The sequence below is a fragment of the Gallinula chloropus genome (genome assembly GCF_964237585.1).
Source record: "Gallinula chloropus genome assembly, chromosome: 21".
Classification (NCBI taxonomy): Eukaryota; Metazoa; Chordata; class Aves; order Gruiformes; family Rallidae; genus Gallinula; species Gallinula chloropus.
Genome location: NC_140106.1, coordinates 3,834,646 through 3,861,652, shown reverse-complemented (window position 1 = coordinate 3,861,652; position 27,007 = coordinate 3,834,646). Strand labels below are relative to the sequence as shown.

The 27,007-nt window shown below is 54.3% G+C and overlaps 1 protein-coding gene across 1 annotated transcript; it reads left to right on the top strand.

The window, feature by feature from the left end:
- Positions 1-1,585: 1,585 nt before the first annotated feature.
- LOC311199747 (tubulin polyglutamylase TTLL13-like) lies at positions 1,586-9,128 on the top strand (the record flags this gene model as incomplete). The annotated part of the gene is made up of 14 exons (XM_084273880.1): positions 1,586-1,605; positions 2,556-2,596; positions 2,856-2,974; positions 3,355-3,485; positions 4,080-4,236; positions 4,513-4,668; positions 4,837-4,922; positions 5,064-5,289; positions 5,752-5,936; positions 6,665-6,853; positions 7,252-7,435; positions 7,768-7,965; positions 8,635-8,911; positions 9,031-9,128. 14 exons carry the CDS (start codon positions 1,586-1,588, stop codon positions 9,126-9,128), a joined length of 2,067 nt encoding a protein of 688 aa, XP_084130006.1.
- Between the last annotated feature and the right edge of the window lie 17,879 nt (positions 9,129-27,007).

The following is a 27,007-nucleotide window of genomic DNA, read 5'->3' as shown; positions in this document are numbered from 1 at the left end:
GAGTCCTGTCACATTAAAAGTGCATTTTGGAACTTTTCCATGAGGCCTTGGACCCCCAAAATGAGTCTTTTAGACATCAAAGAGAGACCTGGGCAGACCAGAGAGCTGGGCAATCACCAGCCGTGCGGCCATGGGAGCAGGTCCAAGGCTGGGCCTTTCTGGGCGACGAGGGCAGAGAGCAGCCCTTGGGAGAGGCCTGCAGAAGGGCCCTGGGTGAGAGCCTGCATCCCTCTGGGGTGGTTTGACAGGCAAGAAGGACCTGTGGCCCTCCAAACAGGGGACACAACTCCACGTGCAGCCAAGTGCCTGTGTCCCACAGTGCAACCGGTGCTGAATGGCACCCTGCAGGACCCAGCACCGCAGCCATGGCAGGGCCTCGGCAGCCTCCTGTCTCCACAGGCACCTGGCAGCAGCTTCAGGAGCCTGGTCCCACACCGCCAGCTGCACCTCGCAGCTGGACAGACGGACAACCAATCCCAGCTCCTCTGAGAGCCGGAGCATCTGCAGCAGCCATCGTCATCATCCTGAAACGCTGCCTGGCAGCCGCAGAGCACCAGGGGTGGACCTGCTCCCACCAGATCAGGAACCCTGGTACCCTGTGACGTCTCTTTTCTTGGCTTTGCAGAGATCGTGGCTGCCTGGGAGGCCGTGTCTCTAACTGGACACGTAATTGCCCTGTAATCTTGGGGCAGCTGGAGCTGGACAGGGTGGGCTGGTATCCCGGGGACCCTCGCCCTGTGGCGTTCAGTGCTCCTGAGAGATGGGCCCGAGGAGCGATCGCTCCCTCAGCACCACGGCAGCTCCCTGGGAGAACCCTGTGTGCCCAGAGCAGCTTCTTAGCCAAGCAGCAGAGAAACAACGTCCAGGTCCATTCTGAGAAAGGGCTTGCCCCCCCCATTTTCCACCCTTCCCTGTGGTCAGAGTGGGGAGAACAAGCAGAGGGATCAGGGTTACCCTGGGGTCATGCCAAGGAGAATTCCTGGGAGTCAGCCCAGGGGACGATCCCTGTGTTAAAAACCCCAGGATCTCCTCTAGCCAAGGGAGGTGTGAGGGTGCTGAAGAAAGACAAAACAGAGAAGTGTCTTTTGCAAAGCTTCCCCCTGTGGCACAGAGGAGATGTTTGTGGTGCACAGACCCATCTTCCAGCTGGCCAGGACTAGTTCTGGCTGGGGGGGCTCGAGTGCCCCACAGAGATTATCCCTGGGAGGAGAAGGCAGCAGCCAGACTCAACTTCATTGCTCAGCAGCCATTTCCCACTCCTTGGAAAGGGCTGAGAGAAGCAAGGCATTGCCTCCAGACGTTGGGGACACCTGAGAGCCGCAATCTTGCACCCAAATTTGGCCTTCAGTGGCAGGGATTCTTTTCGTTCTCCATGCAGATGATGTCAAGGTTGAGCTACTTTAGGAGGGGCCATTAGTCATTGGGAAGGTGCGGGACAGGGTGGTGATGTCACCCTGCCATGGTATGTAGTGCTGTGCAGCAGCAGCAGCAGAAGCATTATTCAGGCAGGAAGGGCCACAGCCCCCACCTGCCTCTTTATCTTTCTGCTGGTGGCCCTGTGACCCCAGGGGCTCGGGGCTGCTCCATGCCGATCCCGGGAATTAGGTATGTGGCAGGCGAGGGCAGCAGCCAGTCCTGGCAGCAGAACCCACTGCCCCTCTGGGTGACAGTGGGGCTGAGCTCGTGGTGGGGTTGGGCTGGGAGAGCCATGGGGCTGGGTCAGGCTGGGTGAGCCATGGTCAACTCCACAGGCAGGAGGTGGCAGACGCCCCGTGGAGAGGCACAGGGTTCGTGGCTGATGTTACCCTGGGCAAGGAGCTTGCCTTGGGATGGGCAAGCAGGGATGCTGTTGCTCCTCCATGGAAATGATATCAAGGTTGAGCTGCTTCAGTAGGGGCCACTGGTCATTGCCATGGTGTGGGACAGGGTGGTGATGTTTGCAGCTGCTGCCACGGGTATTTTCCAGGCAACTGACGGGGCTGGGAGCCATGAGAAACCTTTGTCCCTAGAGCTGTCCCTGTGTCCCCCTGCCCTGGGGCAGCTTCCTTCGGGCCTGTGTGCCTGAGCTGAAGTAGCACTGCAGGGGCCAGGAATAGCCCAGGGGAGCACTTCTCCAAGCCCTGGGCTTGTCACAGCCCTGTCCCCAGGGCCATGGCTCTCAGGCTGCCCAGCTGAGTGCCGGCTTTCAGCCTCAGAGACGGCCGTCCTCAGGAGATGTCCTGTGAGGAAAGCATGAGCCTTCCACAACTAGCCCTGCTGTGCTCCCCTTGGGTGAACCCCAGTCCCCATGGAACAGGCTGGAACAGCCAACAGCCCCGGGGAGCAGATGGGGCAGCACCAGGGATGGGAAAAAGAGGTGCTCGCTCTTTCCCCTGAGCCGGGAATCCCATTGAGCCTGAGCGTGACACGGCCAAGGAGAGGCTGCTGCTCAGGGCCCCTCTGCCACATCACCTCATGGCTTGCTGAGCCACTCTTGGCTCTGAGGCAGAATTGCCCCTTAGCCCAGTGTCCAGGTCCCTGCTGAGCGGCTGCTCTCTTGTCTAATTCCATTCCAGTGTTCCCTCCATCAACCTGACCAGCTGCAAGTATGAGAGTGGTAAGCCCTGGGACCCTGAGGCATGTGGACTCAGGGGGCTGAGAGCTCCCGGAATACCGGCAGCCAAGGTCTGGGCTGTGTTTAGCTGCATAAAGCTTTTCGGTCACCTCCTGAAGGTCTCTGCAGGTACTTTGCATCTGTAGTTGGAAGCACAGGCTGAAGTGTTTTGACCACCCCCATGTCCCTGGTTACACTGGGGGTTTAGCAGTCCCAGGGCCCCTCTGCCTGGCCCCTTTGTCACCTGCTCTCTTTGGTCCAGTGCGGCGGGCAGCACAGTGCTGCGGGCTTAGAGAAGCGGGAGAAACTGAGGAGTGGACGGTGTGTTGGGCGGACACCTCAGTCTCTCTGGAGCACATCGTGAAAATGAAATGGTTTCAGGTAAGTACCCCCCTGTCAAGAGCTGCAGGAGGAGCTCAGTAAGGGGTGGGGGGGGAGGGAGGCAGAATACGCGGGGGACGTAATGGAACAGCGTGTCGCATCAGGAAACAGAAGCGTCCAAAGGATCACCCATGGCCCTTGTCTGCTTAGGTTCCAGAGGATGCACGCTCACGAGCCTTTGCTTCTGCTGCGCCACTGGTACGGTGACATCAGTGACACTGCTGGAGAATAACCCCTCAGCAGGTGGTCAAGGCCACCGCTTTAAAGCCCAGCTTCCCATTCTACCCGCTGGTTTCCGTGTGCGCCGGCTTTCCTCGGCTCTGGGGGAGGATCCCTGCTGTCCCTTTGCTGACTGTCTTTTCCCTCTGCACCTCTTTCAGAAAATCAACCACTTCCCAGGCATGATGGAGATCTGCCGGAAGGACTTGTTAGCGCGCAACCTGAACCGCATGCTCAAGCTCTTCCCTGAGGAGTACAAGCTGTTCCCCCGCACTTGGTGCCTGCCAGCTGAGTGAGTGATGGGCATTAAAGCAGCTGAGAGCAGGGATAGGAAATGAGGCAGCGGGAACCTCTCTGTGGTGGGCTCGGGGGGTCTCTCACACTTGGGATCCCTCCCTGTGTCTGAGCGGTGTGTTGGCACACGTCTCTGGCTTCAGGCCGTGTGCCTTGCAGGCAGAGTGCAGAGGGGCTAAAGCTGGGGAGGGGCACCCACCCGGAATGCCAAAGGGCAGTGGGCGAGGGAGGAGTGTGAATCGGCTTTTGGCTGGAAGGTGTCTCTGCAGCTCGGAGCGAGCAGGAGAGGCAGCAGTGGCGGGGCGGCGTGGCAGGCTCTCGTCTCCCGGGGGCTGGGGCAGTGCCCATTGCTTGCCCGGGAAGGGCACGGGACAGGGGCACGAGGCCTGCTCCATGGACCCACCCACCTCCCGCTCAGCAGGTTTTCCCCCTTGCTGACCGAAAGCATCTTTGCTGAAAGAGCATCTCTTTGCAGGCCTCTGACTGTTCTTGGGGCTCTTTCCTGGGGCCAGGAAAACCTGTCCTCTGTTACAGGAGAGCTCTGGGGCTGAGAGGTTTTGCAGCTCTTAACAGTTCCCCCTTCCTTCCACAGCTATGGAGATTTCCAGGCTTACATACGCAAGTGGAAAATTGGAACGTTCATCTGCAAGCCTCAGAGTGGCTGCCAGGGAAAAGGCATCCTCATAACGAGAAACCCAAAGGAGATCAAACAGGACAAGCGCATGATCTGCCAGCAGTACATCTCTAAGGTAAGGGGGACGATCTCAATCTAGAGCTGGGGGTGTGCAACCTCACAGCTCCTCCAGCATCCCACATCCTCCTTGTGTCCTCTGGACCTGCCAGGGGCATGGAGGTGGCTGCAGCTCAGCAAAGGCCTGGCGAAAGCTTGCCTTTCTCCTCGCTGCTGAGGGGCCGGGGAGCAGCACAAGCAGTGAGACAGAGCAGCCAGCCTCGTGCAGGGCAGCCAGCAGCCGCCTCGCAGCCTTTGCTTTTCTCACGCTCCCTCTGCCTTTTTTATCTCACAGCCTTTCCTCATTGATGGCTTCAAATTTGACTTTCGTGTTTATGTGCTGGTCACATCTTGTGACCCACTGAGGATTTTTATTTACAAGGAGGGTCTGGCCCGCTTTGCCACTGTGAAGTACATCAACCCCTGCAGCACCAGGAACCCAGTAGAAAAGGCAAGTCTGGTGGCTTTCATGGCATGCAGCTTGCTTCTTTCCCATTCTTTGCACACTCTGTACCCCTGCCTCCTCCTCCCAGAAGGTGTTTCAGGGTGTCTGTGAGCTGTTTGTGTTGGTGCCGTGTGGCTCACTGTAAATGAAAGTCTCTCTCGTTTCCTCTCTCAGGATGACACCTGCATGCATTTAACCAATTATGCCATCAACAAATGCAGTGAAAACTTTGTCTGGGATGACGTGAAGGGCAGCAAGAGGTATGGTCTTCTGTGGATGATGCAGAGCCTGGGGAACGACCTGCAGGAAGGCTGCCTTTGGGAGCCCTGTTTGCCAGGGCCTTTCTCAGGGCGAACGTGGTATCACAGGGCAGCTCTCAGTGTCTTCTGTCCTGCACACAGGAAAATGTCCACCCTGTTTGCCTGGATGACAGAAAAGAACTTTGACACGGCCAAGCTCAGGGAAGATATTGAAGATCTTATTATCAAGACGCTGATCTCAGCTCAGCCCATTGTGAAGCACCAGTACCGCAGTTGCTTTCCTCAGCACGTGACTGGCAGTGCCTGCTTTCAGATCCTGGGCTTTGATGTTCTACTGGACAGAAATTTGAAGCCGTGGCTGCTCGAGGTGAGGGGGGAATCTCCTGCTGGGCTGAAGCAAGTCTGGAAGCAGTGGAAAGCAGATAGCTGGCTGGTCGAGGGGAGACTGTGCAACGAGGGGAGGTGGGCTGAACAGAGCTGACCTGCTTCAAAAGGGCCACCTGGGTCCCAAAACCAACAAGCTGTGAAGTCAAGTAGCCAGGCGAGCTGCTGTAGGCTAAGCAGGACTGGAGGGTGTCCCTGTCCGTTCCCTGGTCACCCTCTCCAAGAGCAGGGAGTGCCCTGAACCCAAGGCTGCCTTGACCTGTAATAGCATCCCGAATCCCGACAGCTGCTCCACACCCCCAGTCCTGCGGGCTGTGGGGTCTGAGCGGCCGGCCAACTTCATCAGAAAGTGTGCGGTAGGACTGGGTCTGGGGCTGGGGCTGGGGCTGGCTGCTGGCAGCGCTTGCTGGGAGCTGGGGTGTGAATTAGCTCCTTGTTTTGGCAGGTGAACCACTCTCCCAGCTTCACCACAGACTCTCGCCTGGACCGCGAGGTGAAGGACGCGCTTCTCTGCGATACCTTCAGCCTGATAAATGTGCCTGCCTGTGACAGAAGGAAGGTGCTGCAGGAAGACAGGCAGCGCGTAAAGGAACGGCTCCTGCACAGCCATCAGACTCGCCGTGCATCCAGGTACCGCTCTTCCCCATCGTGCCTCAGGTCCCAGTGAGAAAAGATCTCCCCAAGGCTTCAAACGTAAGCTCCCGGAAGCTGTGACACTCTATGGCCTCGGAGGAGAAATCTCCCAAACCTTTGGCATCCTGCAAGGAAGCGCCAGGGCTTGTCTCTGGGCACGAGGAGACTTGAGGCGCTGGGTGCTCTGGGACCTGTGCATCAAGGTCCATCCCCATCGAGCCCACTGCCCGGCCTTTTCCTGCTGCAGGGAGCAGGGGGTGGTGGGTGGGCAGGAACCCCTCCAGCTCCCATTTCAATTAGGACACCCAAGAGAATTCCAGGCTGGAGCTGCTGAGCATGTTAACTCCGTACTCAGCCTCTGCCCCTGCAGCCTCAGCTGCTCCAAGCTCCCCTCTGGCTGGCAAAGAAAGCTCCTGACAGCGTGCGGGGTAGCAGGAACGCCTCGAGTAGGGGCTTCTAAAGGAAATTCTCTGCTCCTTGGATTAGCTGGGGGAAAAGGCTGAGGGGCAGCATGGCATAAGCGTGGGCAGCAGGGGAGAGAGCTGGAAGTGCTTCCCCAGCCCACTCTGGGGGTAGGTGGAGCACAGATCACATTGGTTCCCTGCACGCACGTAAAAGGGGCTACCAGATGGGGAAAGAAGCTTGCCAGGCCCTTGTCCCTCACCGTGGCAGCACCTGGAGCCTCCTGTCCCAACTCCCTGCCTCTGCTTTCTCCCGGTTTGCAGACGTCAGGAGCTGGAGAGCAACCAGGCTGCCTGGCTGGCGGAGGCAGAGCAGTACGAGAAGTCCCACCTGGGCGGTTTCCGGCGCATTTACCCGGCGTGTGGGACAGAGAAGTACGAGCCGTTCTTCAAGCAGAGCATCTCCCTCTTCCGGGAAACGGCCGCATCCACAGCAAGGGAGGAGTGTGCCAGGTACGCTGCCCTTGTGGAGAATCCACTCCTCACATGGCTGGCACAGAGACCACTGGCTTCTGAGCCCTTCTTGGGAGCAGCTCTGCTGCTCAACAGATGCACCTAAGCTGGTGAGCGCTGGAAGGGAAGGAGTCTGCAGGAGTGCGTCCTCTGGAGAGGCAGACGCCCTATTCCACTGACTTCTGGGCCTGTGCTATGGCACAGGCATCCTCGACCCTTCTGGCGGCCATGGCCGAATTCAAGGGGGTTTCTCACAGCCATGCAAGTCTCTTTTCCAAGTCCTCCTGGCCCATCTCCCTGCACCCTTCTCTTCGGGTCTGTTTAGTCCAGACTCGTAATCGCCTTTGGTTCTTACGGCTCCTCTTGACCTGGTGACTGAGACTCCTGCTCTCCAGCAGGAAGAAGCTGGAGGAAATTCGACTGAGAAAAGAAAAGCTGGAGGCTCTCACCATCAAGAAGAAAACGGAGAGGAAAGAGCACCTGCAAGGAGTGTCAGCTGGGGACAGATCCCAGATCCATGCAAAACCCACAGCTCCCACCATCCTCCTCACCAAGAGCCTCAGCATCGCAGGGAACAGGAAGGTACCTTGCTCTTGGCACTGGTGGTCATGAGGCCCTCAAAGGCAGTAAGGTGGATCAGGGCTGGGCTGGCCAGGGGTGTCTCCCAGGCAAGGGAGCTCCGAGGTTTGACTCCCCTTCCTGATGTCGGGAGAGCTGACAGCTTGTGCTGGGAGGCCCTTGCAAGCACCCGGCTGTCCCGTCCCAGGGCTGTTGGGACTCCCACCGAGATCTTCTCCCTGCTCCAGCCCCAAGTCTGTCATTCTCCTTAGGGCTGGGAGCAGCCTGTGGCTTGGTGTCTCTCGGGCATCACTAGGGCTTCAAGTTTGCTGGAACTCGGGTCTGTCTTTCCAAAGGTGCAGCCCATGCAGTACAACTCTATGCAGCCCCAGGACATTGTGGAAAAGGAGGAGAAGGGAAGAAGGGAAGCTCTTCTGCAGCGGGCGAATCTTATCCGCCGCTGTGGCATTGTGGATCAGCTCTCTCAGCTGCTCCCCACAGCCAAGGGACCAGCCGACACCCAGGAATTCAGCACCATTAAGCCCAAAGGCCAGGTAAGGGAAGGCCGACCCTGCGAGGCCGGCACAGGAGAGCCATTCGTGGGCGGGTCGTGGGCAATGACGCGCAGGCATCGAGCAGCCCTGGCATGGCCCAGTTCAACGAGATCCCACGTGGTGTCTGGGTCCATGGGTTTTGTTCCAGTTCTGGGACGTTGGGGACTACAGGGAAGCCTGGGCAACCAAAGGCTCTTGGTGAATTCTGCGCTGCAAACAACGGCTCTCCCCACATGCCTTGTCTTCTGCCTTGCACCAGGATGCAACAGGGATGGGGATGAGCCCTCCACAGGCACCCTGAGGCAAAGGCAGTGCGTGTGCCCAAGCTCTGCCTAAACTCCAAGGGATCTTTTTCAGCAGCAGTTTTATCTGGGGCTGGGTCAGAGCCTTTCTTGCTGAGCCTGGCACTTCTCTCCGCAAAGCCTGCTCCGGCTCAACCAGTGCTGAGGGCAGAGGGTGGCAGTCAGCACTGCTGCAGGCAGATGATGCAGGCAGCTGCTGTGCCCGCTCAGAGCATTTGAGTTGAGGGCGCTGAGTGTGGTTTGCACCCAGGGGAAGGCACAGGGCCAGGCTTTAGCGAGCACCTGTGGGCGACCAGAGACGACTTTTCCTTCCCACCTCATGTCAAGGCCTGTGGAACTGAGCTGCTGCTGCTTTCTCTCCTCCCAGATGGAGTTTCCGTGTGATGAACTCAAGGGTCACAACACTCACCAGGCGCTGACTCTCAGCCTGCCCTTGCTCCCACGAGCTCACATCCAGCCTTCAGCAAACCAGCGCATGCCCAAGCCCAGAGCCAACACTGAGCTGCCAGCCACACCGGGCTTGGATCCTGCTGCCATAGGCTCCCTCTACATCCAGGGACGTCAAATCCCCTGCCATGAGCGCAGCAAATTGCAGCAGGCGAGAGGCCAGAGGCTCCCTGGCTGGGGAATCAAGGCTGCAGACCGTGAGTACCACTTTCCCCGCCGCTGGCCCTGAGCAACCCCATCAAGGAGGTTCCAGGGGGTGAGCAGGAGAGCTGCTGGGTTCTGCTTGTCCTCCCAATGAATGACTGTGCTCTTGCAGGCGAAGACCACAGTGTGTCCTCACGCAAGGGCACCTGTCCGCCGGGAACCCCAGCCAGCACAGGGAAGTCCAACTCCCCAACTCCCGTTCATCTCTGAGACAAGAAGAGCCAGCAGCAGGCAAGTAGAGCCCCAGATGAGCCAAGGGGTGCCATGCACCCCATTTTCTGCACAGAGCCCTCTTTGCCCACAGCTCCACATGCAGCTGAGCGCCTGCATCGCACAATGTGGATGGCATTGAAGCCAATCCTGTACCCCTCAACACCACAGCTGGGACACATCCTCAGAAACCTCCTGTCTCCACAGGCGCAGCTCTGCCTGGTCCAAAACCAGCAGCTACACCTCGCTGCTCAACTGCCAGACAACATAACCCAGCACCTCTGCGGGGTGGCATCAACAGCAACAGTCATCTCCTCTATCTGGAAAAGACGCCTGGCAGCCACCCAGCACCAGGAGGGGGCCTGCTCCCACTACATTGGAGACCCCACCACCCCGCCCACCTCCACCCCAGCTTCCAGCACAGACAGGAATGAATTACAGGACCAGCCCAACACCTACCAGCCCTCCAATGAATGGAATCCGCCTCCCCAACCCGAATAAACGTGTAGACAGAAATACAGATCAGAGCACAACTGTCTGGGTCGTGACAGCAGCAAACCCAGGAGTTCCCTGGGCCAAACTGCACCTTGGGGCACACAGGGCCACGGGTGCTCACAGGGTCAGCAGGCAGGCAGGTGGGCATGGGACCTGCCCAGCATGACACAGGTGCTATAAACCAGACTTTGGGCCCTCTAAATGGGGGGAACCTATTGCTTCCTTGATGGCCACAAGGCATCATAGAATCACAGTATCCTTCAGCTGTCTTGGCTGGCAGGGACCTCTCACATCATCGAGTCCCACCATCAAGCTGGCCTGCCAGAGCCATCACTGAACTATGTCCCTAAGTGTTTCAATGCATTTTGAGAGGAGTGGGTTTTGTAGCCCACCCAGATTTATCCCTGACCCCCATATAATCAGGCCTGGGGAAGGCAGCAGAGATGTGTCAGTATGCAGTAACAGGCTAGCAGATGTCCCTGAGAACACGAGCTTGCAGGCAATTCCATGAGATAACAAACTGCAGGAATGTGAACAACTGCCTTAAAAAGGAACGGCGTGACTGTGTAGCCTCAACCCATTATTAGCCATAGTGAGACGCAGGTAAGGCGGGTGAGCAGAGCATCTGACCCACAGCAACGTAATGGAACTCGTGCACTGATACAGAAACCTGTATAAGCTCTGTGTGTGTTTCAATAAAGGAGCTCAGCACTTGATCACACTGGTCTGAGTTGAGTCCGCAAAACTTCAGCTGCGGCACCTAAGCACTGCGTCTGCACGTATTTTAAATACCCCGAGGGCTGGCGACTGCGCCACCTCCCGGGGCAGCCCCTTCCAGGGCCTAAAAACCCTCTCTTGGAAGAGATTCCCCTGAGCCTCCTCCAGACTAAACAGCCCGGCTTCCCTCAGACGCCCCTCACAACATTTGTCTTCCAGTCCCCTCAGCAGCCTCTTGCCCCTCCTTGCCCAAATGAAGCTTTGGTCCATATTAGAGGGCCTGGGGATCTACAAGGAGGCTTAGAGCTGGAAAAGAGGGCGTTGGGCCCCACACAGTTGAGTCTGGACCCTCAGCAGCAGGGCTTTGGCCTTCAGAACAGAACTTTGGGTGCTGACAGTGGAGCTCTAGCAATGAAAATGTGGCTTTCCACCCTGAAACCGGGTTTGGCGCCCTCAAGTGATGCTTTACAGCCTAAAAATGGGCTTCTGGAGGCTGAAAACAGGGCTTTGAGCATGAAACAGATGAGGCCTTTTTCGCTGTGTGAGGAGTTTGGCCCCTAAGAACAGGCTTTGGGCTACACAACTCTGGGCTGAAAATTCAAAATTGGGCTATGGTTCCTAAAAGTGACACTCTGGAGCCAGAGAAGGAGGCTCTGTACTCTCACGGGGAGGCGTTGGGGGACCCTTCAAAAGCAGGCTCGAGGCCTTCAAAGGGATGGTCTGGGCTCCTAAGGAGGGGAGTCCTGTCACCTTAAAAGTGCAGCTTGGAACCATGAAGGCTTGGACCCCCCAAATTGAGGCTTTTAGACCTCAAAGAGAGACCTGCTCAGACCAGAGAGCTGGGCAATCACCAGCCATGCGGCCATGGGAGCAGGTCCAAGGCTGGGCCTTTCCGGACAACAGGGGGAAGAGAGCAGCCCTTGGGAGAGACCTGCAGAAGGGCCCTGGGTGAGAGCCTGCATCCCTCTGGGGTGGTTTGACAGGCAGTAAGGACCTGTGGCTCTCCAAACAGGGGACACAACTCCACGTGCAGCCAAGTGCCTGCATCTCACAGCACATCAGGCGCTGAACATCACCCTGCAGCACCCAGCACCGCAGCCATGGCAGGGCCTCGTCAGCCTCCTGTCTCCACAGGCACCTGGCAGCAGCTTCAGGAGCCTGGTCCCACACCGCCAGCTGCACCTCACTGCTGGACAGACGGACAACCGATCCCAGCTCCTCTAGAGATGGAGCCGACTCCGGCAGCCATCGTCACCTTGAAAAGCTGCCCGGCCCCCATGCCTGTCCAATGCAGCCAGCCACATTTTTGAGGACTGGCCCAGCACCATCCATGCCCGGAGATGAATGGAGACCACCCCAAATCCCATTGCCATTGTGGGTTTGGACACTCAGAATGTGCCTGAGACTGTAAAATGATGCATTGGGCAAGCAAAGTGACATTATGGAGCTAGAAAATGAGGATTGGGACACCAAGGAAGCCAAGGAAGAAGGTGGCGGGGCGGCGTGGGAGGCTCTCGTCTCCCAGGGGCTGGGGCAGTGCCAATTGCTTGCCCAAGAAGGGCACGGGACAGGGGCACGAGGCGGATACACCCCACCGATGGCGATGGCCCCTGTGTCTCTGCCAGCGCTGCAGCAGAGCACGCTGAGGCCAGAGGGTGGTGGGAGAGCGCGGGTCACTCCGCTGAGCAGAATCTGGGCACAGTGGATGGAAACTCCCACCAAGGTCCCGAAGCTTTGGGGCGCACGGCCTGGCTTCTCTCCTCACGTACGGGCGAGCAGTGCTCGCAGCGCGGCTGAATGTGGCAGAGGAGAAGCCGGTGTCGTGGCAAGGGGCCAAGATGCCCATTCCTAGGCAGATTTTACTCTGGCCGTTGCCTGAAAACCTAGAATCAGGGCTCCCATCACCTGCTCCATGGCCACACCCACCTCACGCTCAGCAGGATTTTCCCTATTCCTGACCAAAAGCATCATTGCTGCAAGAGCATCTCTTTGCAGGCCTCTTACTGTTCTTCGGGCTGTTTCCTGGGGCCAGGAAAACTTGCCCTCTGTTATGGGTGAGCTCAGGGGATGGGGGTTTTTTGCAGCTCTGAACAGCCCCCACTTCCTCCCACAGCTATGGAGATTTCCAAGCCTACAGAGGCAAGAGGAAAACCGGAACGTTCATCTGCAAGCCTCCCTATGGCTGCCAGGGAAAAGGCATCTTCATAACGCGAAACCCAAAGGAGATCAAACACGACAAGCGTATGATCTGTCAGCAGCACATCTCTAAGGTAACGGGGACAGTCTCAAACTAGAAGTGGGGGTGTGCAACCTCGCAGCTCCTCCAGCATCCCACATCCCCCTTGTGTCCTCTCCCTGCACCTTCCTGGACCTGCCAGGGGCACAGAGGTGGCCGCAGCTCAGCAAAGGCCTGGCGAAAGCTTGCCTTTCTCCTCGCTGCTGAGGTGCCGGCAAGCGGTACAAGCAGTGAGACAGAGCAGCCAGCCTCGTGCAGGGCAGCCAGCAGCCGCCTCGCAGCCTTTGCTTTTCTCACGTCCCTCCTGCCTTTTTTTCTCACAGCCTTTCCTCATTGATGGCTTCAAATTTGACCTTCGTTTTTATGTGCTGGTCACCTATTGTGACCCACTGAGGGTTTTTATCTACAAGGAGGGTCTGGCCCGCTTTGCCACCAAGAGGTACATCGACCCCAGCAGCACCAGGAACCCAGTAGGAAAGGCAAGTCCGGTGGCTTTCATGGCATGCAGCTTGCTTCTTTCCTGTTCTTTGCACCCTCTGTACCTCTTCCCAGAACAGTCTGTGAGCAGTTTGTGTTGGTGCCATATGGCTCATAGTAAATGAAAGCCTCTCACGTATCCTCTCTCAGGATGACACCTGCATGCATTTGACCAATTATGCCATCAACAGACGCAGTGAAAACTTTGTCTGGGATGACGTGAAGGGCAGCACGAGGTACGGTCTTGTGGGGATGCTGCAGTGCCTGGGGCACGACCTGCAGGAAGGCTGCCTTTGGGAGCCCTGTTTGCCAGGGCCTTTCTCAGGGCGATCGTGGTCTCACAGGGCAGCTCTTAGTGTCTTCTGTCCTGCACACAGGAAACTGTCCACCCTGTTTGTTTGGATGAGAGAAAACAGCTTCAATAAGGCCAAGCTCTGGGAAGATATTGAAGATCTTGTTATCAAGACACTGATCTCAGCTCAGCCCATTGTGAAGCACCAGTACCACAGTTGCTTTCCCCAGCACGTGACTGGCAGTGCCTGCTTTGAGATCCTGGGCTTCGACATTTTACTGGACAGAAAGTTGAAGCCGTGGCTGCTCGAGGTGAGGGGGGAATCTCCTGCTGGGCTGAAACAAGACCGGAAGCAGTGGAGAGCCGACAGCTGGCTGGTCTGGGGGGAGGCTGCGCAGCAAGGAGCTGTGGGCTGAACAGAGCTGATCTGCTTCAGAAGGGCCTCCTGGGTTAAGTCAAGTACCAGGCAAGCTGCTGTAGCCTAAGCGGGACTGGAGGGTGTCCCTGACCGTTCCCTGGACACCCTCTCCAACAGCAGGGAGTGCCCTGAACCCAAGGCCTTCTTGACCTGTAAGAGCATCTCAAATCCCGAGAGCTGCTCCACACCCCCAGTCCTGCGGCCTGTGGAGTCTGAGTGGCCGACCGACTTCATCGGAAAGTGTGTGGTAGGGCTGGGGCTGGTTTTGGGTCCAGGGATGAGGTTGGGGCTGGGGCTGGCTGCTGGCAGCGCTTGCTGGGTGCTGGAGTGTGAATTAGCTCCTTGTTTTGGCAGGTGAAGCACTCTCCCAGCTTCGCCTGGAGCGGGAGGTGAAGGATGCACTTCTCCGCGATACCATCAGCCTGATAAACGTGCCTGCCTGTGACAGAAGGAAGGTGCTGCAGGAAGACAGGCAGCGCGTAAAGGAACGGCTCCTGCACAACCATCAGACTCTCCGTGCATGCAGGTACCGCTCTTCCCCATCGTGCCACAGGTCCCAGTGAGAAAAGATCTCCCCAAGGCTTCAAACGTAAGCTCACGGATGCTGTGGCACTCTAAGGCCTTGGAGGAGAAATCTCCCAAGCCATTGGCATCCTGCAAGGAAGCGCCAGGGCTTGTCTCTGGGCACGAGGAGACTTGTGGCGCTGGGTGCTCTGGGTCCTGTGCATCGAGGTCCAGCCCCATCAAGCCCACTGCCCGGGCTTTTCCTGCTGCGGGGGAGAGCGGGTGGTAGGTGGGCAGGAATCCCTCCAGCTCCTGTTTCAATTAGGACACCCAAGAGAACTCCAGGCTGGAGCTGCTGACCATGTTCACCCCGTACTCGGCCTGCCCCTGCAGCCTCAGCTGCTCCAAGCTCCCCACTGTCTGGAGAGGAAAGCTCCTGACAGTGTACGGGGTGGCAGGAACGCCTCGAGCAGGGGCTTCTAAAGGAATTCTGTTATCATTGGGTTAGCTGGGGGAAAAGGCTGAGGGGCAGGGTGAGAGCCTGGGCAGCAGGGGAGAGAACTGGAAGTGCTTCCCTAGCCCTCTCTGGGGGTAGGTGGAGTGCAGATCGTGTTGCCTCCCTGCATGCATGTGAAAGGAGCTATCAGATGGGGAAAGAAGCTTGGCAGGCCCTTGTCCCTCACCCAGGCAGCACCTGGAGCCTCCTGTCCCAACTCCCTGCCTGTGCTTTCTCCCGGTTTGAAGACGTCAGGAGCTGAAGAGCAACCAGGCTGCCTGGCTGGCCCAGCCAGAGCAGTACGAGAACTCGCACCTGGGCGGTTTCCGGCGCATTTACCCGGCGTGTGGGACAGAGAAGTACGAGCCGTTCTTCAACCAGAGCATCTCCCTCTTCCGGGAAACGGCCTCATCCACAGCAAGGGAGGAGTGTGCCAGGTACGCTGCCCCTGTGGAGAACCCACTCCTCACAGGGCTGGCACAGAGACCCCTGGCTTCTGAGCCCTTCTTGGGAGCAGCTCTGCTGCTCAACAGATGCACCTAAGCTGGTGAGCGCTGGAAGGGAAGGAGTCTGCAGGAGTGCGTCCTCTGGAGAGGCAGACGCCCTTTTCCATTGACATCTGGGCACATTGCTTGTTTTTCATGGGATTCATTTTCCTCCCTCTTTGCTGGGGGTTGTTTGGGGGTTTTTCTCTCCCCTTTTAAAAATTGCTTTTTGCTTATGAAACTGTTTTTCTCTCATCCCATGAGTTTCTTTCTCTTTTTTACCTTTTGAATCCTCCCCCCATCATACCAGGGGACAGTTAGTGAGCTGCTGCCTGGTGCTTAGTTGCCAGCTGAGGTTAAAACCATGACATTAAAACCATGACACATGGACAGGCTTGGTTTTTTTTTTCCTGGGCACTTTCTAGCCCAATCTACCTCCCAAAAAACTCTTCGCCTTCCCCTTCTTTCTCCCCAGCAGAGGGCAGTCTGCGCAGTGCCCAAGGCAGAGCTCTGGTCCCTCCCCAGAGAGCCTCTGAAGGGCACAGAAGCTTCTGGGTGGCAGACAGGGCCATTCAGCCACAGAGACTGGGGCATCCATGGAACAAGGAAAATCAGATCCATGGCAGCACGGTGTGCTGTGTGAATCGGCTTTTGGGTGGAAGGTCTTAACAGTCCCCGCTTCCTCCCACAGCTATGGAGATTTCCAATACTACAGACATAAGAGGAAAACCAGAATGTTCATCTGCAATCCTCCCAGTGGCTGCCAGGGAAAAGGCATCTTCATAACACGTAACCCAAAGGAGATCAAACACAACAAGCGTATGATCTGTCAGCAGTACATCTCTACGGTAACGGGGACGATCTCAAACTAGAGCTGGGGGTGTGCAACCTCGCAGCTCCTCCAGCATCCCACATCCTCCTTGTGTCCTCTCCCTGCACCTTCCTGGACCTGCCAGGGGCACAGAGGTGGCCGCAGCTCAGCAAAGGCCTGGCGAAAGCTTGCCTTTCTCCTCGCTGCTTAGGGGCCGGGGGGCGGCACAAGCAGTGAGACAGAGCAGCCAGCCTCGTGCAGGGCAGCCAGCAGCCGCCTCGCAGCCTTTGCTTTTCTCACGTCCCTCCTGCCTTGTGCTCTCACAGCCTTTCCTCATTGATGGCTTCAAATTTGACCTTCGCATTTATGTGCTGGTCACCTCTTGTGACCCACTGAGGATTTTTATCTACAAGGAGGGTCTGGCCCGCTTTGCCACCGTGAGGTACATCGACCCCAGCAGCACCAGGAACCCAGTAGGAAAGGCAAGTCTGGTGGCTTTCATGGCATGCAGCTTGCTTCTTTCTCATTCTTTGCACCCTGTGTACCTTTTCCGCCTTCTCTCAGAAGGTATTTCAGGTGTGTCTATGAGCTGTTTGTGTTGGTGTCCTCTAGCTCATTGTAAATGAAAGTCTCTCACGTTTCCTCATTTGTCCTCTGTTATGGGCGAGCTCAGGGGATGGGGGTTTTTGCAGCTCTGAACAGCCCCCTCTTCCTCCCACAGCTATCGAGATTTCCAATACTACAGACACAAGAGGAAAACCGGAATGTTCATCTGCAGCCTCACAGTGGCTGCCAGGGAAAAGGCATCTTCATAACACAAAACCCAAAGGAGATCAAACACGACAAACAAACGAACGGTGCGATTATTCAAGAAGGGAACAGTTTAAACTGACCTTGTGTCTACAACTCAGCAATCTGCACCAAAGTGAAGAACAGACTGCAAGGAAGACTATGAGCCTTTCTCCAGAAGACCCCAAAAGGCCACCACCACATAGCAGCGTCCCTGCACCAGAGCGAGGAGGCTGATGGTGATGATTTCTCAGCACTGCTTTGAATAACCCAGCCTCTTCTCAGAATTCTTATGTGTATGTGTGACTGGGTGTAATAAATACCTGACTGATTGTTGACAACTGGTCTGAGTGGGAGAACATTTTTAGCTCATGTCAGCTGAAGCAACTGATTTGTGGAAATCTGAAGAGTGTAAAAAAATCAGTAATATATGGGAGGAGGACTTTAGAGAACTCTCAATCAGGTGCAAGAATAAGTCTTTGCCCATTTATACAGGTTTATACAGGTTTATACAGGCATTTTATTTGAACTTATTTGAATTTACATTCAGTTTAGGTACATCCATTGCAAGGAAAACACTCCTTTAGAACTCGCCCAAGGTGGGCAAAAACAGGGGGGAGGGATATTGAAAAAGAGCCCCCTGGGGTGTATTTTGGCCCATTGGAAAGATATTGTAGGGTCAGGAGGAACAGAAGACGGGAAGACCCTGATTAACTATTGCAATCAGTGGTGGCATCTGTATAAATCAGAACATTGGGTAAAATGTCCTCTTGGGCCACATTCAGCCGCGCTGCGAGCGCTGCTTCCCGTAGGAGGCTGGTCCCATGCCCTGAACATAGTATCATACAATCACAGAATTGAAGGGGTTGGAAGGGACCTCGAGAGATCATCAGGTCCAACCCCCCTGCCAAAGCAGCTCCCTAGGACATATCACTCAGATAGGCGTCCAGACGGGTCTTGAATACCTCCAGTGAAGGAGACTCCACCACCTCCCTGGGCAGCCTGTCCCAGGGCTCCCTCACCCTCACTGTGAAAAAGTTTTTCCGCATGTTGCTGCGGAACTTTCTATGTTCCAACTTGCAGCCATTGCCTCTTGTCCTGTCCACACAGACCACTGAAAAGGGGCTGGCCATTTCCCCCTGCATAATTATAAACTTTAATTAGGTCCTCCCTTAGTCTTCTCTTCTCAAGGCTGAACAGCCCCAACTTACTCAGCCTTTCCTCATAGGGGAGATGCTCCAGGCCCTTAATCATCTTCTTAGCCCTTCTTTGGACTCTCTCCAGGAGATCCCTATACCAAGGAGCCCAGACCTGGACACAAAACTCCAGGTGGGGCCTGACCAGGGCAGAGTAGAGGGGGAGGATCACCTCCTTTGATCTGCTGGCTATACTCCTCCGGATGCAACCCAGGATCCCATTGGATCTCTCAGCCCCCAGGGCACACTGCCGGCTCATGGCCAACCTGTCATCAACCAGGACCCCCAGGTCCTTCTCCATTGAGCTCTTCTCCAGCAGGTCATCCCCCAGCCTGTGCTGATACAAACGGTTGTTCCTTCTCCTGGACCTCCCCTACTTCAACCAGAGGGAAATTCTTCATTTCCCAAACACTCCTACTTTCATCCAGTGTCTGTGAGTTCCAGGGGGCCTTTGAAGTGAAGACCGAAGCGAAGGCGGCATTCAGTTGCCACCTTGATTTTAACCCACAAGCACTCGATGGATGGTTCATCCTTCCCCAGGTGGAGCTCAATACATTCTAGGTGCTCTCTCACATAAAGAGCAACTCCTCCACCTCGCCTCCCTAGCCTGTCTTTCCTAAAAAGCACATAGCCATCCATGACAGCGTGCCAGTCGTCCAGGTTGTCCCACCACGTCTCTGTGATTGCAATGAGAACGTGGCCCTGCGACCGCACAAAGATCTCTAATTCTTCTTGCTTGTTCCCCATGCTACGTGCATTTGTATAACGGCATTTTAGTGGGGCAGCAGATGTAGGTATCCTCAACAGCCCACAGCGAGATTTCTGACAGGGGACTGGCAAAAGTGGCTCCACTGAGGAGTACTCAGGGCAATCCACAGAATTTTCTCTACTCTCACGTGGAAAAACTTCCCCAAGTCCACCACTGTGCTGTTGGTATTTACCTTTTTCCACCATCACCTCCCGTTGTGACTCCTGAAGCACTTGCCTAACCCCAGCAGCCTTCTTAATATCCCCTTCCTAACTAGTTTAAAGCTCGATTGATGAGCCCTGCCATCTCCTGGGCAAGGATCTGCTTTCCTTTATAGGACAGGTGAGCCCTATCAGCAGTCATCATGCCAGGAGCAGAGTACACCGTCCCTTGGTAAAAAAACCAAAGTTCTTGTGCCGGCACCAGCCTTTCAGCCACACATTCAACTCATGGGTCCTCGTGTCCTGCTCTGAGCCCCTCCTCCCACAAGTGGGGATAGACGAGAATATTATTTGGGCTCCCCCCCTCAACAAAGCGCCCCAGATGCCAGAATTCCCTTTTGACAGCTCGAAGGCTACACTTTGTGATTGCGTTCCTGCCTGCTTGAACTATCAGTATGGATAATAGTCAGTGGATCTTACCAGCCCTGGTAGCCTTCTGGTAATGTCCCTGACCCAGGCTCCAGGTAGGCAGCACACCTCCCTGCGTGTAGGGTCTGGTCTACATATAGGGCCTTCTGTCTCTCTGAGAAGGGAATCCCCTACTACAACTACCTTTCTCTCTTGCCTAACAGAGGCAGTCTCGAGGCGTGCGGATGGTCACCTCACTCTAGGCTTCCGCTTCCTCTGAGGCAGAGGGGCTCCATTCATCTCCTCACATACCTCCTCCTCAACTGCCATGATGTTGGTATGACATGAGTGCGGAGAGAGATCGCTGCTGCAGCAGGTTTGCTGAGGGGAAGCTTGTGACCCCGTGGGGAACAAGGCTGGTGACATCTGGGCCTGAGAGATTGCACCCCATGGAAGGGACCCACACTGGGGCAGTGGGGGAAGATCTGAAGCCTCCTGGGAAAGGACTCTCCCTGTTGGAGAAGTTCACTGAGGATTCATGGGGTATTCTGTAGAAAAACTGGTGTTGAAGAGAGAGTGACAGAAACATGTTGAAAATCACAGATGGCATGTGCTGCATGGATCTGTCTGACCAGACCAAACACAAAAGATAGAAGAAGGAAAGGGATTTTTTTGGGCTAGACAGCTTGTTTCATGGGTGGGGAATTCATGCTGGATATTGTCAATGGTCAAAACAGGATTATTGATTTTGATAATTGTAGTGGCTGGCTGCCTGCTGTGTTTGTTGAGCTTTCAGCAAAGGGCCCTGCAGAAATGGCTGTGAGCAGTTTTGTGCTACAAACACAAGAATGGGGTTGGGGAAGGCAGCAGGTCTGTCAGCAACCTGACTCTGAGCTCTGAAGGGATTGGCCTGGACAATATGCCTGCTGCTCCCTTCAGATAGCAAAGTCACTCAAGCTGAAAGCTGTGTAACCAGTTCAGTAACATGGCGACCAGGAGGCCAGGGTGTGCAGACCAGGCCCAGCCGAGGAGGAGGCAGGGTGGCCAAGCAATGGAAAAAGGGAAAACCAGCCCTTCAGCCCTTTTGCAGACAGTTTGCTGATATTTTCTATAAAAATGCCTGTGCCCTTGCAATAGCAAAGCCTTCTGGAGTGTAATAAACCTTGTATAATCAATTTGTTAATCAAACCGGTGGGCAGTTAAACTATGTTAACCCTTGTAACTAAGCTGTTATCCCCTTGCTACAGAAAAACTGACTAACAAGGACATAAATCAGCTCAGACTGATCAGAACACTGCAAGCTTGCAAGACCCTCACAATCCAGGCGAAAATTGAAAAGTACATTGTGAGGACGACTCATGGCTTTCTCCCAAGGACCACCAAGCACCCTCACTCACAATCCCTGGAAGGATCTGTGCAAGTGCAAAGGACTGATAAGCTAATGGACATGTGAAGCCAGAGTAGGTGGCTTTAGGTAATAAACCCACCTTAGGTAATGTGGCTTTCTGTATTTTCTGTCATACCCAACAAAATAAGGTAGAAATTGCAGCGAAGTGTTAGATGGCTTTACATGAGTCAAGACTGTTCATAGTGATCCTGCTTCCTGTTTCTCTCCCTGTCAGAAAAGTGATGCTTGAACCTTGCCACCACAGCCTTTGTTTCCAGTGACTTGAAGTACAGTGAGATCTAAACCAGGGAATGGGGGGAGCTGTGCACCTCTTCAAGGCTGGAAATAGTAATCAGTGGCAATTGGCAGCCTGGAAGAGATGCAGAGCTTGTAACAGTGCCTGCGTGGCTGAAACCGTGCTGCCAGGCAGCACCCCCACTAACATGGCTGCCAGGCAGCACCCCCACTAACATGGCTGCCAGAGCCCCTGTCTCGGGCTTCGCTGCTGCTCCTCGGGCTCTCACAACTCCCCTCCCACCAGCACAAGGTGTCTCCTTTCCCGGGCGGCTGTTCCATTCCCCACAGGAGGGGGGAGTTTCTCCCCGGCAGCCTCTCCTCACCCCCGGCACCCCCTCTCCCTGCAGCCCCGCTCCCCCGCCCAGCCGGGGCTTTTGGTATCTGCCACAGCCTGGGCAGCAAGTCCCTGCCGGAGCCATCTGGCCTCGTGTGGAGTTGGCAGCTCCAGAGCTTCAGGCCCTCAGTCCCCGGTAAGTCCACCCCTCTTTTCCACCCCCTTTTCTTTGTGCTGGTAAATTCTTGTGCAGATTGGGCAGTGTGCCACCTGTCTGGGGGGTCTGAGCAAAGCATTTCCCTGCTCCCAGCCGATGGTGAGTTTGTTTCCCCAGTGCAGCTCTGAGCTGAGCTCTGACAGAGCAGCAGGCGCTTTCCTTACAGCCTGGTCACCCTTGAGTAAGATTTGAATCCTTTGTTAGAGTAAGGATGGCATGGGTGGGAGTGGGACAGTGATGCCCTCTGTTTTGGAGAGGAAGCATCGGAAATGCCTTTGTCACTTGCACTTTACTTTGTGGTGCTTTGGGATGCGATGAGACAACATTTATTAGTGCTCGTTGCAGTAGCAATTGTCTCCTGCCCAGCAGGACAGACACAGCCTCTCTTAGCAGTTCTGCCTTATACCAGCTGATCAGCTGGCAGCCAAATGTGATTGGAACTTCATGTTTTGTCCCACCACTGAACACCATCCGTCTCCCCTGTGATTCTGTGAGGGCTCAGGCTTTATTCCTGGGATGGTGCCCATGTTTGCCCGGCAGCCCTGTTTCGGAGGGAAGGAGAAGCGGCAGGCAAGGGCAGCTCTGTACCCTTTTCTTTTGGTAGGGTAATATTTTTCATGAATGCGAGTTACTAAAAAGGGGTTTCTAATTAATAAATAATATCATAATTTATAATTAATATATTTATAATTAATCAGTCTATTTTTAAATGAAAGGAGAAAATAGCCACTCTTGGTTAGTTAGAAAGTTCCCATTACCTATGGATACGTGGGAGCTGCTGCCCCATACCTTTCAATTCACTTCCACTTTTAGCTGCCAACAACAGAAACCATTGTTCCATGCTATTTCTCAGTTTCTCTTAACAGAGTCAAAGGCATAAGACATGTAAAGGTGATGTTACTGAGAAAAGGCTGGGCTTTTGTTTGCAAGTAGAACTGCAGAGAAACGGTGTCAATGCTGGTTCCTCTTCTTTTTTTGCAGCTTGTGTGTTTCTCATTCATTCAGTTTTACCTTCAGCATTTAATAATGTACCTCCAAGCCTCATCTCTCAGTAGATTGTAAAGGAGAAAAGACATTACAGAAACATCACCTGAATATCTTGTTGCATGCTGTATAACCAAATATTATAGGTTCCCCATTGATTTTTAGTCTTTATCTGTTCTTACTTGTAGTGTTTTGGTTCCTGGCTGATGTTATGTTTTTGTGTTTGTGTTGGGGAAAAAAAGTCCCTTGAGAGTGGGATGTTTGTGCTGTGACCTTCTGCCTCAGGGATTCGTAGCGCCGTTAAAGGATGCTGTTAGCACAGCACATGTGTCACTGCAGCTCTGGGAACTTGATTCAGATGCAGCTTCTGCGGTGTGAAAAGCAGTTTCATTGAATGGGGGGTTTGACTTTGGGAGTTGCAGCAGGTACTTTGCATCTGCTAACTGACAGTCCTTTAACTTTGATGCAGTTTTGCTTTACCCACTGTTGCCTCGTTTTTCACTGGTCCTGCACAGGATACAGTCTGAATAGAGAAATGCTGCTCCAGGAGTGGGGACTCATTTGAACCCACTCCCACATTTTGAGTGTATGAACATACTGTTGCTGTTAAGCATGGGGGTGGGGGGAAGTTTGTTAGCAAGGAGGGATGCAAGGGAGCTGGGGCTTTGCTGTGCTCTTCTCTGAGATCTGCAGGAGCCCTTAGTTTCTAATGAACGGTGCTTCCACTTCCATGTCCTTCCCCCTCTTTGCAAAAACCAGGTGTTATATTCTTCTGGTAAAAGCATAAATTGTGTGTAATTTCATTGGGGGTGTGTGGGTGTGGTGTGGGTGTGTTTGGGGGATCCTTTAATTTTAAAGAAATGTGATTCCTGTCATGTTCTTCTGTCTTGAAGTGCACACAGAATGTGACCTCACTGAAGTGAACAGGGAAAACGTTTGGAGCTGATAAACTGTGATGTCAGGGAAAGAAAAATGCAGGAAAGGGTTTTCTTGAAGTTTCTGCAGAAAGCATTCTTTGGGCAGGTGAAAGCTCAGCTGGTTCCCACCTTTGTCTCTTGGCAGCCTTGCAGGTTCTTTAACTAGGATTTGTTATTAAGATTACTAAACAACTCCTGGGGTTGTGCAGATAGAGATTTAGATGGTCTGAGAGACAAGGAAGGGCTTTGCTACTTTCTGGCTATGGAGGATTTTCAAGGTCACCTACTTGGTTTAATGCAACCTGGGAGCAAAAATAGGTCTGCCTATTTGTGGAAAAGGTCTCCTTAGTTTCTCCCCATTTTCTGCCACTGATGGTGAGTTAGTAAAGGTCTGTTCTGAAACCCCAGTAGTGCTGCAGTAGCTTTGAAAGTGTCTGTCCTGGAATGGGCGAGGGGCAGGTACACTTGTTAGAATCCTGTTAAATTGAGCACATTTTCCCTTCATCCTTTTGTCATCAAATGAAGGAGGTTGAAGTTCAGCTGCAGGGTAGTAATTTAGGGTAGTGGGCAAGATCCCAAAAGGACTAGAAAAGTAGTTAAAGTTGTTTTATTCTTTCAAGTTGGCACTAGGCTAAGGGGAAATTTGAAGAAGGGAATTTGAAGCCTTGAACAATAAAGCTGCAGCCTACCAAATAGGAAGTTAGGAAGAAAGGGGGGGAATAAAAGGAGATCTAGACTAGACTGACATGGCAGCCAGTGCCCAGAACTCACAGTGAGATCATGATTTTAGATTTCTTTCTCGCTATTTGACAACATTTGATTTGACCTCAGGTTCCTTATGTTTCAAAGCCCGCCTTGCAGGGTGCATTTGAGCAGCGTCCTTGCCTGCAGAGTTAGTGTTAGACACTTGTGCAGCACTGCTTGCAGTAAGTCATGCTGTAGCTCAAGGCACAGTACTCCTGTCACTGAACTTCCAGCCTCCCTGTGACCTTTCAGAGAGAGAGCTGTGACAGTGTGTGCAAGGAGGAGAGTGCAGACATGCCCTGTAATTGGGACAGTGTGTTTAAGCTCCAGACATTCTGCCTTGGGCTTTAGGATAAACTTAGTTTGTGTTCTTCTGATTCCCTGTGAGTGGAAATCCTGACACTCTTGTTTGGAGTTCTCCAACTTCTCCAACGTGAGTCCTTTCCCATAGGGTTTCAGCTCTTCCCCAGCTGCCCCAGCGTGGGTCACTGCTATGGGGTGCAGTCATCAATCACAGAATATTTATCAGGCCCAGACTACTCCAGCCTGGTCCTCCACTGGGTCACAAGCCCCCCCGTCAGCAAACCTGCTCCAGCGTGGATCTCTCTCTCCCTCGCTCATCTCTGTGTCTCTGTCTCTCCCCACGGGCTGCAAGTGCTGCCAGGGGTTTGCTCCAACCTGGGTCACAGCAGCTCCTGTCTGTCTCCCCCTGCTCCAGCGTGGGGCCTCTCCAGGGGCTGCAGGTGGGGTCTGGGCCTTGTCCATGGGCTGTGGGGGGACACCCGCTCCACCATGGGTTTCTCCAGGGGCTCAGGGGCATCTCTCTCCCTGGCACCTGGGATGCCTCCTCCCCACCCCACACTGCCCTTGGTGCCTGCACAGATACTTACATCTTCTCAGTCCTTCTCTGGGGGTACAAAGCAGCTACTTGTGGGTTTTTTCCTTCTCACTGTGATTCCCAGAGGCACTGTGAGCATGGCTGATGGGCTCAGCCTTGGTCAGCCGGCTGGTGTTTGCTCTGTGGAGCCTGCAGAGAGCTTCTGGCTGCTTCTTGCTGCAGCCCTTTCCTACAGCCCCCCTTCTCCACTTGAACCCAGCCACACAAAACTACAACAGGCACTACTGAACTTTCCTATAAAATGAACGATGCCTCAGTTCACTTGTCTGATATCCAAAGAGCTCCCAGTCAGTGAGCTCAGGTACTTTATTCGATCGGGGAAGAACAAACACCAGATGTGTTTAGAATGTATTTCCTTTCCAGTCTTCACATTCCCTTCTTGCCAAGTATTGTTTCTGCAGGAGGAATGGAGTGGCTTGAACCGTAGGATCTCTGTGGGAGCTGTGGCTGATTCCTTTCCTGTCACCTCCCCACCATGAGGAATCCTATAGTACCAGTGCCACATCTGCCCCTGGAAAAGGGACACAAGGGCGTCAAGGCGGCGGGAAATGTCATGCACCGAGGGAGACGACTTCGTCCCCTCGCCGTACCAGATGGCACAGAGCCCCCTCTAAGAAGGGGAAGCGTTTGCCTGATGCTGGAAGGTGCCTGTACGTAGTGTGAGTGCAGGTTCAGGGCATTTCTCAAAGACAGACAGCTTGTAGCTACCAAAATAGAGAACTGCCACCCATGTCTGTATCTGCTGCAGCACTTGTGGAGGAAAAAAGGGCCTTGAAAAACTGCACCAGAGGAACTCTAGCTTAAAGCCTCCCTTTCTATGATTTTAGTCAGCCTGCCCACACCTCTGGCCCTAGCTGGTGCCAGGACTTCAGAGGGGTGTCTGAAACACTTGGAGTGTATGAAAAGGTCACCTGGCACGCTGTTCCTCCAGCCAGTTTTGGCTCCTGTAAAGGTTTTTCTGCTCCAGATATTTCTCTGCCCTTCTGCATGTTAGAAAACATGTTCCAAGTTCAGCAGGTCGAGGTCTGTTTGAAAAGACAACCTCAAGTGCCAGGAGTGGTTACATGGTCATTGTGTTCAGCTTCTCTCAGAGCTGGAAGGTGAATGAATGCACTTTCTGTGTCTCTCCTGCCTCAGAATGCCGGAGGATTCCCCCAGTCCCTGCTCTGCAGCAACGCACGTCTTACCATGGTCTTCCTAGGGAAAGGCATCTGTTTATCCCGCAGTGCTGCTGGTGACAGAGGTGAAATCGCAGTCTGTCAGCAGCACTGTGGAGGAGAGAACCTGTGTGTCTACCAAGGCAACCTGGTGTGTGGAGGAGGTGGACTTTTGCCACCCGATTAATAGAGCCGAGAGCCAAAGTACCTGACCTCAGAGGGCTGGCTGCTTTGGTGGGGATGGGATGTGATGATGGCAAGAGGCTGAAAGCACAGCATAACCTGTTTCTGTGAACCCTTTCCTCTCTGTGTTTGCAGAAAGCTCCCAGTTCATCTCCAAGACGCACCGTGGTTTCCCATTCAGCGTCACCTTCCTCCTCAATGGGATTTGGGTGGACTGGTTGAGCACGTGCTGCGAGTACAGACATCGGAAGCGCTGCAGAGTGGGAGGCAGAAGTGGATCCTTCACGTTCCTTAAGGTGGAGGGAGCATCTCCTTGCTACAAGTACGGAGACAAATGCATGTTGCTTGCTCCCCAGGACTTCGTGTCCTGCTTCTTAGCGAGTTTATCCCTCATTTCCTCTTCTTGAATTTTCCCAGCACCCCAGAGCTCTCTCATGCCTCATCTGTCCCTTGAAACATGCAGAACTGAGCTGATCATAGAATCATACAATCATAGAATCACAGAATCATAGAATCATACAATCATAGAATCATAGAATCATAGAATCATAGATGCAGGGGATGCAGGGGGAATCAGCCAGCCTATTT